Raw genomic sequence first — 15350 nt, 5'->3', positions numbered from 1 at the left:
AGGGCATTTACTGTGTTTAAACTTATACAATAAACTTTTTTAATTTTCATTTAAATAGTGTAACCAATTAGCGTGAGTAATTAAGAAAATTTTGTCGTCACAAAAATTTCGCTGTCAGTTTTGTGACGACAATTAAGCATGAAATCTTTATGGGAATAAACTTTGTGCCTTTTCAGGGTTCCGTAGTCAACTAGGAACGCTTATAGTTTCGCCATGTCCGTCTGTCTGTCCGAGGCTTTGCTCCGTGGTCGTTAGTGCTAGAAAGCTGAAATTCGGCATGGATATATAAATCAATAAAGCCGACAAAGTCGTACAATAAAATCTAAAAATTTAATTTTTTTTAGGGTTCCTCCCCTACACGTAAAGTGGGGGTGAATTTTTTTTTTGCTTCAACCCTACAGTATGGGGTATCGTTGGAAAGGTCTTTCAAAACTAATAGCTCCGAAAGAAAAAAAAATGTGTCCCCCCCCCCCCCCTCTAACTTTAGAACCATAGGTCCAAAAAATATGAAAAAAATCTTGGAAGTAGAGCTTAAGAAAGACATTAAATGAAAACTATAGCGGACATGATCAGTTTAGCTGTTTTTGAGTTATCGCAAAAAGTTTTCCCTTCATAGTAAAAAGACTTACTTTAATTAGGTACTGATTATGCAAATTTGCCTATTTGTTTAACTCGGGTGAAAGGTACCGTTTCATCCCTTGGTTAACAATTTACTATACTTTAAGCTCCAGTTTAGCTTATTGTGACGGAAGAGTAACTACGGAACCCTACACTGAGCGTGGCCCGACATGCTCTTTGCCGGTTTTTATTTACATTGTAATATCGCTTATAGTTTATGAAATGAACACCAAAACCAATTTATTGAAATTTAATTCTTAAATATTGTCACAAAACTGACAGTGATTAACTTTTCTTAACAACTCATGCTAATTGGGTACCTACACTTTTTTCTGATAATAACTGAAACTTTACCATTCACATCAAATGCAAATCATACATTTTAATAAAAAATAAAATTAAGTTTTGTACGAATAATTTGAAAACCGCTTATCAACTGGCATCATTTCATGCTAATACGGTAATGTGATGGGAATTAATTGGATTATCATAAATAATTGGATTTTATTGGATAATTTGCTCACAATTATATAACATTTATTAATCCCTTCATCTATATGTGATAAATGTTAATTTATCAACCTAGATTAGTTGCATTCAGATTTTTTTTTAATGTTGCGTCCATTTTTTTAAGTCAACGTGGATGTAAAATATTCTGAAAACATTTTTATTCCTAAATGGAAACTAAATTAATTGCTTTTAAGGCTGGAACAGTTCAATTTTAGGTTATTTTTTATGAAATACGTCAGTAAATATTGACATAAGTACTATAATATATAGGTGATGAAATGGATCGTGTACCTACTGCTTTAACATTATATAAAATCGTTATTTTATCTTTTGAATTTATTTACATTTTATTTTAATGTACAATAATGGAATAACACCATCAGTTTTATTGTTTATAAATTTGATTTATGTTATTTCAAGATTACATATAGACGTTGTGGCCTTAGCCGCGAATGCTGAAGACGCCTATTCGAATCCGGCCTCAAGCTCTGAAAGCTATGATTTCTTAGAATAGAATAGAAGCGTTTATTTGCAAGAATACGTAGGTACAAGGTGTTATATTAAATATTGTCACAGTATTCAGCCGAAACAGCATGCAAATGTTAAAATGTACTTATAATCTACTCAGTCTAATCCCTATATGTTAATATGACATATCCATATATTCCTTCACTGAATAAAAACTAGTGTTCTTGAAGCCACTTAGTTAATACATTCTTAAATTCTAAATCGTGCAACAGCTTTTTTAGCCTTTTTAGGGTTCCGTAGTCAACTATAAGGGTTCCTTATAGTTTCGCCATGTCCGTCTGTCTGTCTGTCTGTCTGTCTGTCCGAGGCTTTGCTCCGTGGTCGTTAGTGCTAGAAAGCTGAAATTCGGCATGGATATATAAATCAATAAAGCCGACAAAGTCGTACAATAAAATCTAAAAATTTAATTTTTTTGAGGGTACCTCCCCTACACGTAAAGTGGGGGTGAATTTTTTTTTTTGCTTCAACCCTACAGTGTGGGGTATCGTTAGAAAGGTCTTTCAAAATTAATAGGGGTCTTCAACAAACATTTTTTGATAAAGTGAATAATATTCGGAGATAATCGCTCCGAAAAAAAAAATTGGGTTCCCCCCCTCTAACTTTTGAACCATAGGTCAAAAAATTAAGAAAAAAATCGTGGAAGTAGAGCTTAAGAAAGTCATTAAATGAAAATTGTAGCGGACATGATCAGTTTAGCTGTTTTTGAGTTATCGCAAAAAGTTCCCCCTTCATAGTAAAAAGACTTACTTTACCTAATTAGGTACTGATTATGCAAATTTGCCTATTTGTTTAACTCGCGTGAAAGGTACCGTTTCATCCCTTGGTTAACAATTTACTATACTTTAAGCTCCAGTTTAGCTTATTGTGACGGAAGAGTAACTACGGAACCCTACACTGAGCGTGGCCCGACATGCTCTTGGCCGGTTTTATTTAGTATATGGCATCTATTTCGTATCTATTTCAGTACATCTGAGTATATTATTGATTTAGTACAATCGCGGGAGCAAAATAAACCCAGAACCCAACCCACGGTTTTTTTTTATAGTAGATAACGCATTTCAAACTGTGCGTGTTTTGTTCGTAATTGCTTACGGGTATCATTTTTATATTCCAGCCAACAAATATTACCTATCAATCGCAAAGTACTAGGACTGCATAGGACTGGGACATTCATTCATTATTTTCTGCAGTGTGAACGTTTTCAGCAATTTCGGTACGGTTTGTTGGCTAGACAAGTTAAGACGAGATATGCCCAAATCGCTTTGTGTTCTAATCGGTTTTCTATGGAGTGAACTTAAAGTAACTAATATTTTTACCACTAACTGATTACTCAAAAATAAAACGAAGTCGGAAATACCACAAATCACCTTAAGCATATCTTGCCTTGACGGCATCTTGGTACATACATCCAAGTGGGGTCAACATAAGTAAATATGGGGATAATTGAACATTATATTTGTTTTAGAACCGGGTTCAGCGCCAAGGAATGTCCAAGTGCGACCGCTGAGCTCGAGCACCATGGTCATTCAGTGGGACGAACCTGAGACGCCGAACGGGCAAGTCACTGTAAGTAATAAAAGCATACTTATAAATATTTATTTATTTTATATATCGTTGTAGTACCCACAACACAAGCCTTATTGAGCTGGCTGTGGGGCTTAGTCAATTTGTGTGATAACTTCCTATACTATTTATTTACCTTAGTTCACTTAACAACCTGTACCAATTTCTCCGGAGGAATCACTGAATACTGAGTCACAGGCTCCTAGTTCAGGAAACAGAGGCTCAATCCTAATGGAACTGTTACAAACCTAATATAAGTTTTATTTTGTAATTTAATGTAAGGCTTACATTCTGTATTAGATTTCAAGTAAATAAAGATTTATTTATTTATTATTTATACCACAATTGATTTTACTAAGTTAATGTTCATATTTTGTTTTCAGGGCTATAAAATCTACTACACCACAGATCCTTCACAGACGCTACAATCGTGGCATTCGCAAATGGTAAGTCTGATATTTAATTATAATTTACAGTACATTATGGTGTTACATTACCGCACTAGTGCGATAATTAGCACATTACGTAATTGTGTCGAAATTTTATAGGGCCATATGTACTGTAAAACGTTGTACGATAGGTAATTCGCAACTCGTGTCGATTTAAAATACTTCCTTCGGTCGTGTTTTAATTTATCGCCACTCGTTTCGAATTTACTATTTTTGCACTTGTATCGTAATGTACTAAAGTACATGGGTTTAAATATATGAACAATTCCTAAATATTTTCTTTAGACAGTATATTTTATATTGTGATTTATCTTTAAGTCACACTATATTTACATAATAAGTACTTTTTAAATTTAAATATTTTATGAATACCTACTGGGTCCAGCAAAATTTTGCTATGTCATATTTCGCTTGGCTTTCGCTTGCGTTTTAAAAATTGTATCTAGACAGTATATTAGATATAAATAAGTGCTTACATAGATCGGCTCTGGTAGTCTGTAAAGGTTCCGATCGAGCTCAATCGGTCAAAGAAACTACTCCAGTCTTTTAATTCCTTTAGTGCAGTTAAACCACTAGTCGCTATTGCGACCTGGGATCTTAAATAAGAAATACCGATCTGTAGGAGGTACTAGGTTACATAAAACGAATTGACCGGAAGGTTGACGAAATTTTCTTTTTAAATTGAAAAGATATTTTTAGGGTTCCGTACCCAAAGGGTAAACTCCGCTGTCGGTCTGTCTGTCATCATATGGTATCTCATGAACCGTGATAGTTAGACAGTTGAAATTTTCACAAATGATGTATATTTTGTTTTGCCGCTATAGCAACAGATTCTAAAAAACAGAATAAAATCAATATTTGAGGGGACTTCCAAACAACAAACGTGATTTTTTGCCGTTTTTATAGATAATGGTACGGAACCCTTCGTGCGCGAGTCCGGCTCGCACTTGGCCGATTTTTTTTTTTAAGTTAGACTTAATGAGGCTTGTATATTTGACTTATTGACGGAGTGTTAGCGAAGGTCTCCGGTTCAGCTTGGGCCAAAATGATTTCGTATGTCCGGATGTTCTCCTCTAAAGGTCGCAATTCTAAACTGATTCTCGTGAAATTTTGTGAGCAGGTTCGATGGTTGTTTTTATTTTTTGTCGATTCAGTTTTTGGATTTTTTTCAAAATGACGGAGGTTATTCAGTTTTAAGTTATGCTTGCAAGATTTAAAGCTTACAGGCCCAATAGTTTTATAAATAAACATTGATTTAAACCAAGTATGTAATTAAATTATTGTATAAGCCATTGGGGTAATTACAAAATTGCTAATATCAACGAAACTAGAAGCAAATATTCGCAAAGTAACCGCGCATTTGATGATACACATATCCTAAAGACTCGCTATCGTATTTAGTGAACCTTTCACATTTGCTGGGTCTCAAAGCACTTTTTATTCCTTGCAATCATCACGTAAGGTAATACTAACTTGATCCGCCTTCTGTTTAGATGGACAACAGTCACCTGACGACGATAAGCGAGCTGACCCCGCACACTGTATACACAATTAGAGTCCAAGCGTTCACATCGGTCGGCCCTGGGCCCATCTCCGCGCCAGTCCAGGTCAAAACGCAGCAAGGTAAATGTCGATGAATGAATTAATGTTTCATGCATCTCACAAATGAAAATTCTGTACTCTTTGGAAGACGTACCTAATTTAAAACATGTATATGTTATCATCTTACGACCATCTTACGTCTAACAAATTAACAACCAATAATGTACGGAAATTATAAAAAATCTGACCGTTCTATAATGACAACACCGAGAGAAAAATGGGGACTGCGTTGATTTTGAGAAGCGGTTACGTGACTTCCTCCTTTTTCCTCGGAACAATAATTAGTTACCGCATCCTTTGTATTTATAGGCAAGATGATTTCATTATTCTACTGAATAATCCTTCGAATTTGTTCGACCGATCCGAAAACGAAATACAATGTGTCTGACCAAGTTTATACGCATAGAATGGCTAAATGATATGTATTTGTATTAAGCAATGTCACACTGTGCGTTCTAGTGTATACGTGTTCTGTCTCCTATCTTGTCCCCGAGCTTTTGAAATGTGGATGCGACATACGTAATGGAACGCGTAATCAACGAGTTAACGAACCATTTCACTTACTAACCATTGTTATAGGAGTACCATCACAACCGTCGAACCTAGTGGCGGTGGAGGCAGGCGAGACGTCCGTCACGTTGTCGTGGCGGCGTCCGGCGCATGCCGGCGACAATATCGTGTCGTACGAGCTGTATTGGAACGACACTTACGCCAAGCAGCACCACAGGAAGTGAGTACTTATGCTTATTTTATTTTCAGACTTACTTTCTGAACAAACAATTTTTTTTTTGTTTGTAACAATTATGATGCGTAAGAGCGTGCGTCTGAGGGTCTTCCACCTTGTGACTTAACCTCTCGTGTGCCGGGTTTTTTTTTTCTAATAGTTTCCTCGTACGTGAACGTTATACGTCATATTAAAACGTTTTTTTATCAGCAGCATTTAGTTCTCCGATAAGTCTGTACTTCAGCTAATAATTCTTCCCTTCAAACTTAGGGTACTTTTCAGTGACAAGATTATTTTTTAGTTTTGAATGCCATCCAACGAGTAGGTTTGGAAAAACATGTACAGTTGCAAATTTGGCATTCCAAAATTTCATTCTTATTCATAATCTAAAGAAAGATGAAAGACCCAGCTCTTGTTTTATGTAAGATTTAACCATGTAAAAAAGATAAATAAATTTATAAGGACCGAAATCACCTTGAAAAGGTCGCATATTTTTTGCATGTTTTTTTTTATATTTTTTTCCTAATATTACATAGAATTATGCAAAACTGAGACAGCAAAAAACGTTAAATTATATGTATTGTAACTAATTCAGCATTTAATAGGCTTTTGACTCATATATTTTAATAATTCTTTTGAATCAGGGATTAAAACACCTTTAACTTTTTTATCAATAAAAATCTTCATGACAGAACTTATGACCTGACTAAGTATATACGAATACCAATAGTTTGTGAAATAAGGTCAATGCAAGGATTGATGCCAAGCTATCAACAGAAATACAAATATAAAACTAATACTTTAATGCAACGATGTAATTTGATGGTGGATGGTTGTGGCCTATGATAATGAAAATAATTGGCAGATACTTATGGAGCGTTGTTTCATCCATTATTTTTTAAACTGGTTGTATTTACCTATTCTGGACGCTAAAATATATTAGAGACTCAATAATTTGTTTAATTTGTCAATATTAATTTGTTTGTGTAAAAGGGAGTTTTCAGAAAATAGTTTATCCAATGCGTTAGCGTGAATAATTAAGAAAATAAGTTAATCACTTAAGTTAAGGAAGTTAATCACTGTCAGTTTTGTAACGATAATTGAGCATTAGGTTTCAATAAAAATTTGGTTTTAGTGTTCATTTTAGAAACTATAAGCGATATTCCAATGTAAAAAAGGCAAAAAGTTGATTCCCATAAAGATTTCATGCTTAATTGTCTTTATAAAACTGGCAACGATTAACTTTTCTTACCTACCTACTTTCTGCACTATTTTCTGAAAACTCCCATAAAACAATATTTATCGTCTGTATTTCTAATATCTGTTCACTGCTCGTCATTTCAAAATTGATCTACGGAGAAGCTTTGCAAAGACAACAATTTGACAGGCATCCAAAACAAAAGCAATCACAGCGCCGCTAAAATTTTACTCCGCGAAATGGAGCGGGCAGATTGATGCCGCTATTAAGCAGACGAGCTATGAAACTATGCGATGTGCATTAAAATTAACAGGCCCTTCGTTCTAAAAGCGCCCTTAACTTAATGACCACTTTAATGGCGGTTTTTAAATTTGATGAGTTGAAGTGACTTGAGCTCGGCGATGACGCGGATTTTGCGACGGAATGTTTTTAAGTGACGCAATTTGTTTATGAGACTGTTGTTTTTTTTAGCTGGATTAGCGAGGGTGACTACGTGAATAAATAATAATAGTACATTACGATACAAGTGCGAAAAATAGGAAATTACCTATTCGCATATGTATCGTACAACGTTTTACAGTACATATGGCCCTTTAAATATTCGACACAGTAACGTAATATGCTAATTTTCGCACTAGTGCGGTAAAGTAGCACCATATGTACTGACTCACACAAATTGACTAAGTCCCACAGTACGCTCAATAAGACTTGTGTGGGTACTTAGACAATCATAACTTAATAATAGGTTTAAATATTTATAACCATAGAGAACACCCATCAAGTAAAAATATCTGTGCTCATCACACAAATAAATGCCCGTACCAGGATTTGAACCCGGGACCATCGGCTTCGTAGGCAGGGTCACTACCCACTAGGCCAGAAGTTACGCGTTTCTGAGAAAAACCAAATTATGGCTAACAAAAATGCGGACAAACACACCCATGCGGACATTATGACTTAAAACTTTATCGTAAACAATAGAGGATCGTTAGAACATCTTCATACTTTATCATATTACATATCTTGTCATTACATTTTTATTTAATTTATCAGTATGAAGATAAATGTATTTGTGCTTAGCAATAAGGCGTTCGAAAGTTTTTTTGTATTTGACAAGAAAATAGCAACAAGCAAGCCGTTAAAATGCAGAGATGTGGATTCTCAAGACAAAAACATGTATACTTTCTGCTTATAATGCCTATCACACAAGAATCAGAATTCACGATCAGCTTCGTGGGGAGGGTCTCTACCAACTAGACTAAGCCACTTTTCTTGCCCAGACGCATACCCATCACGGAAACCTACACCCTGAACGGCCTGTACCCGAACACACTGTACTACATCTGGCTCGCGGCGCGCTCGCAGCGCGGCGAAGGCGCCACCACGCCGCCCATCGCCGTCAGGACGAAGCAATATGGTATGCCCGGTGTGGACGACGAGCGTGTGACGTGATTGTGGGAAACGGTTCGGGACTTCACTTGTTGGTTATGGGATTTGATGATTTGCCAGCGGGAGCGGTTTGAGATAACCATAATGATATTCGACTAATCGACATCTATTTTAACAGCCTAGTCAGTGAATTGTACCTGTACCCAGTGTACCCATAATGTTCTTTATCAAACATGGACATTAAAAATGCCGCGCGAAAAAAAACAAGCAACAATAGCGCCAGAAGGAAAGTAAGTAACAAGTAAAAGTTCTGTCCGAAATTTAAACGATGCACATGAATTTCTAAAGCAATCAACGAACAGATAGGAATAATAAATGTGCGCTATGAGTCTATAAAGCGATGTAGAATTTAAAGTTCCTACCGAACAGCATCGGAATAATTCAAATTCTGTTTGCTTTTACGATAAAAATTCAATTTCATTCCGATCGCTTCCAAGATAAGACTATTGGATACTAAAGTCCTAACAGTTGTAGAAATTTTCTTTTTAAAGTTGCAACTGACGTAGGAATTATTGTTTCTTTTTGGTCGACGTATGCATGTTCCACGCGAACAAAGCCCGTGTACCAATTGCTTTCTTTTCAACTCGCTAAGTGCGGAAATGAAATTACAACCAGAAAGGACCTGATTAACCCGGGGAAAAAAACTTCTGTAGGGAAATAGGAAAAACGCTCCCGCCATATTGCATTTCGAGTTTTAAGTTAATATATGTGAGGTTTCGACTGTTTCCTTGCTTTGACAGTGTGAGAGTGTGTGGTAGCAGAAAGAAATCGTTTCAAGGGTAATGAGACAGATATTTTCAAATACTTTTTTTGATTGCACTAACTACATGTGTATTGGAATTAGAAAATAATTAAATAATGAGCGGTTCTCACTACTCTTCTGGTATGTTATCTATCTGCTACCAAGCTAAGTTTGACAGGTAAATTGTAATGTAATTTCACATAAAGCACCTGCCCGGCACGCCGCCAGTATCACAGCACAAGCACCAAGTTTTATCACATTATGTGTTTTGTAATTGTAAATCTGTCGAAACGGTAATGTGGTCGCACAAATTCAACAAACAATGGCGAAGCAAGGAATTGAAATTTCATACTATCAGCGATGAAATCTTTTGTATAAAACGATTGACTATTTTATCGCCAATCGTCTGGAGCTGCAATACTTTCTTCGCCGCACCTCTCATATGTAAAAACGGTTAAATATGACTTGGATTTTAAACGTGTGCGTTCACCTTACCCTAGTAGTAGCTTAATGTCGTTAGTAGGTCCGAGTTTTAACAGGGGTGTACACCTCAAGTTGTTTTACATTATTTTTTATTTAAATCCCACTGCCAACGACACGAATGACATGCCACAAGGACCATTATTGACCATGGGATAAACGTGCAACAAGGACCATTATTGACACTGGGAAAACATCACTCGCATGGAAATATCATGGAAACTCATGTTTTCGTGTCGTCAGCCATAACATAATGAGCACAATTTTTTTCCAACAGGAGAAAGTATGACGGATGTCACATAGAGATGTATGGGCGAGCGGATCACACACACCACACTAACAAAAATGTGCATGCTCGATTTATTTTAACGACTTACCGTCGTCTTTCATTTTATTTCTGGGCACTGTTTTGTTTCAATCGCATTCAGTGATTGCATCGGTTAGGGCGGTTAACAGGGCGTGGCCCGTTTGAGTTGCAGGAGTTTATTTTTGAGCGAATTTTAGTTCCCGGAGCGCCGCCGATGAATGTGACCGCTGTTGCCGTATCGCCAACGGCAATTCGTGTGTCGTGGCAGCCGCCGCCGGCGGAGCGCGCGAACGGTCGGATCGCGTATTACAAGCTGCTTTGCGTGGAGAGCGGGAGGGGGGATTCGGAGGCGACGGTCGTGAAGCTTAACCAGACCTCTTTCGAGCTGGATGAGCTGCGCCGCTGGACGGAGTACCGGATCTGGGTGCTGGCCGGGACCAGCGTGGGGGACGGGCCCGCCTCCTATCCCGTGACTGTGCGCACTCATGAAGACGGTACGTGTCTATGCATTTAATGGATCTAAATCGTATTTTTGGTTATTATGCGGCTGAAATAAACTTCCGTTTTGAAATCCCTTGAACGATACTTCTAGAGTAAGATCAACATGCCTAAGTATAGTTCGTGTCATCCACGATGACGCGCAGATTTGTCAAATCTAACATTTAACATCATGGCATTACTAGCCAAGGCACGCGTCTTCGTGTATGACGCGATCAATACATAGTACCAGTTAAGCCTATGAAACCAAATTAATAAATATGGCAGCAATTCTATTAGTCCAAATGTATGTATATACCACTGATCGTATTTGATAGGTTTAACTTTAGCTATCCAGACTCAAACTACGTAGCATTTTCATTTGCAAAAGAGTAACATATCTAGTTCATTACAAGGTTTATGAAAAGGGGACGGGAATGGTAGCAAATTTCTGTAACAGCTGGAAGTTTATCTCCGCCGTTTGAAAGGATCACTCAATTTAATGAGCACTTGACTATATTCTAAAGCCAGGATGCTTTGAGGCAGAATTTTCGAAAAAAAAACAGCAATTTGATACTTAGGATTTTCTCCGGGTAAAATAGAAAAATAAATAATTTATAAGATATAATTATTTTTATGGTGTAGAATTCGTTTTAGCACTTTTTATGCATATATTTATTTATAAAATTTAATCTTGTGATATGGGTAGAGTATTATTATTTAAAATTAGTTCATCAGTTCAAATTTAATTAATATAAGACAAACTCGTTAAATTGGAGGATCCTTGACCCAAAGACGAATATGATAATATTGATAATTATTTCACTTGAGTTTTGTTCGCCTTTGGTTATGCCATATCAGGAAATGAAAGCAACAATTAGGAAATATTTGAAACATATGTTGTTTAAAATATCATAATTTGAAACATATATACTAAAAATTCAACTTTTCCTGATATAGCATTTTATTTTTTTCTATTATTTTTAACTAGGCTCAAATGTTTATTAACATATAATCATGTAACATGAATATAATCAGCATATTTAACATTGGTATTTTCTGGTTCTAAATTGGGAGTTTTTGGTATATGGGTTGACGCTAACAAAATCATTCATAAGTTATTTTTAGTTATATGAACGCAATTACAAATCGCCTGTCTTATGAATGGTTTTGATTTTGACATGTTTGAATGAAACAGATTGAATGGAATCCATACAACACTTGATAAAGTGGGTTCACAAACAGATTCCATTTGAGCTGTTAACTGGTTTATGAAAATGTTTACATTTTAACTAACATTGGTGGTGGGCAACTTGAATGAAAAATTCATTAACAATTCTGTTCAAAGACAATTTCATTATCACTTCAAATTCCTAAGCGCTACTACTATCAAAATTACTAATGTCATTTTTTTCTTTTGTTCCTTTTTTGAGAGCACATAGCAGGAATCTAAACAAGGAGGTTTATTCTCGTAACAACGTTTTACTATGCTTGCCGATAAATCCATGTATCATGTCACAGATGACCATGTTTTCACTGTATTCTAGCCGCTATCACTAGCGGCGTAGAGTCAATATTTCCACTCACTGTCACATGTAATGATTTATTTTGCCGCGTTGATTCTCGATGCATAAGATGGCACTCACTGAAATGCAAAGTTTATACTGCACCTGGTATATTCGACGGCACTATTATACTATTGATTTTGGCGCACACTTATTGTTGAGTATTTAGCGATGGACACAATTTTGCATGCTTTATTTACCCACACAGCACCGTTTTCGTTCAGTTTATTTCACTGGGCACCAGATAGGTACGTCTTGCCGCACGCAATTGAAAGTTTTAGTTTGATTGCGTGTGGTATAGACTGCACTTTTAGGAAGCACTCAGCACTTAGCGACGACACAAGGTGAGAGAACGAGTGCGTGACACCACAAGAGCGTTATGGTCGCACGAGCGGCAACGCACACGGTGCGTCGGCCTCCGCGCCGCCGCGCCGCGCGCGCGCCTCTGCGCGACCATACGGCCAACACGCACCGGCCCGAGCGCCGCATTTGAATACCAATACCGTCCCCACACCACACGCGCGCATGTTCAACTCACAACTTCTCTACTCACTGTACTCTATACTATCTACTATTAGCGGAACGGCTGCGGATCGAAGCGACTCCCGTCCCGAGGATCCGACCAAAATTTCACATTCTATCTCCCATTGGCTGCACTAGCGGTATCCGAAGGATAGATCCGTGCCACGCTCTTCGCCTGTACTCGACTGCTCAGCTCAGTGACTAGACTTCGCACACTTTCTTGTCTTTCTCTGTCTCTATCTATCTAACTCGCTCTCAAGCTACAACTTCTTGCAAGTAGCGATTTCTGTCTCTTCCTTCCTTCTTCTGTATTATCTATCAGACTTTCTGTCGTGCATGCACACTAGATATTGTGACATACAATACTATGCCTTAAAGTACGCTATCGCCGTTTACTACGAGCCGGTCCAAAGAACGCTGCGAGACATTTCGGCAACGATCGCTCCAGTCTCTGACCCTTTACCGAACATTGTAAGCGGAGCACGCCGAGACAATGACACTCTGACACTGCCACAAACATCACAGAAGATACCAACACAAGGAACGAGGCACCACACACAGAGAGATGGCGCACACAGCAACCACCACACACGACCACCGCCGCCGTCGCGTTAATCAATACATGTGCGTGTGAGTGACTTCTCAGCGCCGAGGGACTGAATTAATTTCAACTGCAAAGCCTTTTTCTATTCGAACAACTCCTCTGAGAGAGCGGAGCCGTACAATCGTGTGAAAAAATGTACATACCTACCCCGCATAATTCACTTACACACACAAAGAATATTCATCGCGACAAGAAAATGTTTTGCGCATTTCCAAAGACATTTTAGCTCCATGCGAGAAATGAATTCCCTCTCGTATTTGTTCGACGAAGTAGTGAACAGAAAAAGGCAATGCACGCGAACCTAGAATGACGCCGGTGTCCCAAGCGGCTTAACCCGAATGCGCCTCCTAAAGAGCTCAAAATACACAAGGAAATAAGAGCACCCCCCATTTTGCCGACAAGCGTTCTACTCGTAATCTCTCACTTAGTAGTTCCGTTCGCCCTGCAATGTTCGCACAATTTGTCTTAAATGTATTTGAATGCGTTTTTCTCTTTTTTCTCTCGTCACTGACTTTGTATGGGCCGCTGGTAACCCGTACAGCCGTAAGGAGTGAGTACACTTTACTATAGTGCTTGTTTAGATGTGCGTTTGTGCTTGTGCCTAAGCTTTATGTAGATTGATCTTCCTAGCGTGTAACCTAACGAACTCTTCTACGCAGACTGCAAGCGGTAACTTTTGAGAGACGCATGTATTGATGGGTTTGAAGACTTGGCGTGTCCCCTTGTAACTTGCAACCGATGCTCCCAAGTCTTATGCCCCCAAGCATGTATCCCTTGCAGTGTGTGAATTTTGAAAAACAAATGCTGCTTTTGGAAAAACTATAGATGAAAACTTACTAAATGTTTACTCTTTGTGAACTGCTTGACAATTTTAGTTGTTCTTAACGATGTGGATTGGAAGGTAATGGATTTTAATTGGTTATGGTGATGTAAAAGGGCGTAAATGATATATAAGTGTGTGTTGGTATTCAAATGCCCGATCGAGATGCTGAAAGGCTCGTGTAGACACTTGCCTGGACCGAAGTACTCTATCAGCATTGCGACGGCGACTACCGACCGCACTCACTGCGTTAATTTCCGATGCAGTCCTCGTTGCTTAATCCAATTTAGGCCCTTAAAAAAGTTGAAGCTTTAGGTAGTTTTCTAGCACGCTCCCGTAGATGCTGATAGGGCATTAGGTCTGTATTAGAGGAGTGCTGGGACGGTTGTGAAACATTCTGTTGTGTGGTCACAGTGCCGGGGGAGCCTCAGGACGTGAAGGTCACGGCTATCAACTCGACCTCGCTGCACGTCACCTGGAAACCGCCCACTGAGAAGGAGAAGAATGGCATTATAAGAGGCTATCATGTACATGTACAAGAAGTTCGGGAAGAGGTAAGGATATTTGTAGCTGTTTTCCAAAAAGTAGGAACGCCAACGCTGTTGATTCAGAATTTAATACTAACCCAGTATCACAGCGGATGTTTAGAAATTAAGAAATCTCTCTTGTGAGTGCGTTGTTTGGTGCTTAAGATTTTAGACACTCAACGACTGGTAACTTGATAAGAAGTTCATCAGTTAAAACTCTTTGTATACGGGATTGTGGGGAGTTTTTGAAAGAGGTATTCCAGTAAAATTAAATGTCTGCTGCATTTCCCAGTAAAAAAGTGCAGAAGGATCTACCTACGATCCTATTACAAAATGCCGTCACATTTATCCAATGAGTGCACTTGCCCCAACTGACCTTACCAACAATCAAACTAACTAACATCTTTCCCCCAGGGCAAGGGCCTTCTCAACGACCCGATGCGTTTTAACGTAATGGACGACACAACGCTAGAACTGAACATATCGGGGCTTCAGCCCGACTCGCGGTACAATGTGCAGGTGGCCGCTCTCACGCGCAAAGGGGATGGGGACCGAAGCGCGCCGGTGTCGGTCAAGACGCCCGGCGGGGTGCCAAACAGGCCTCAGGTTAACCTCAAGTAAGTAAAAAAATTGGAAAAATACAACCTAAATTCGCCTTTAGTACA

General features: G+C 38.2%; 1 protein-coding gene across 6 annotated transcripts in view; it reads left to right on the top strand.

The window, feature by feature from the left end:
- LOC133523806 (tyrosine-protein phosphatase Lar) overlaps window positions 1-15350 on the top strand; it is a 701140-nt gene that overhangs the window by 676966 nt on the left and 8824 nt on the right. For 4 of the 6 annotated variants that reach the window (XM_061859542.1, XM_061859541.1, XM_061859540.1 and 1 more), the window contains 8 exons: window positions 3122-3222; window positions 3603-3665; window positions 5162-5291; window positions 5850-6000; window positions 8473-8609; window positions 10368-10664; window positions 14573-14712; window positions 15100-15302. In XM_061859542.1, the coding sequence (XP_061715526.1) occupies window positions 3122-3222; window positions 3603-3665; window positions 5162-5291; window positions 5850-6000; window positions 8473-8609; window positions 10368-10664; window positions 14573-14712; window positions 15100-15302 (1222 nt within the window). The remainder of the gene's footprint in view (window positions 1-3121; window positions 3223-3602; window positions 3666-5161; window positions 5292-5849; window positions 6001-8472; window positions 8610-10367; window positions 10665-14572; window positions 14713-15099; window positions 15303-15350) is intronic. The other 2 variants (XM_061859544.1, XM_061859543.1) reach the window with 1 other exon arrangement.

Source organism: Cydia pomonella, chromosome 12, assembly GCF_033807575.1.
Source record: "Cydia pomonella isolate Wapato2018A chromosome 12, ilCydPomo1, whole genome shotgun sequence".
In the NCBI taxonomy this organism is placed as follows: Eukaryota; Metazoa; Arthropoda; class Insecta; order Lepidoptera; family Tortricidae; genus Cydia; species Cydia pomonella.
This window is presented reverse-complemented; position numbering and strand designations above follow the sequence as displayed.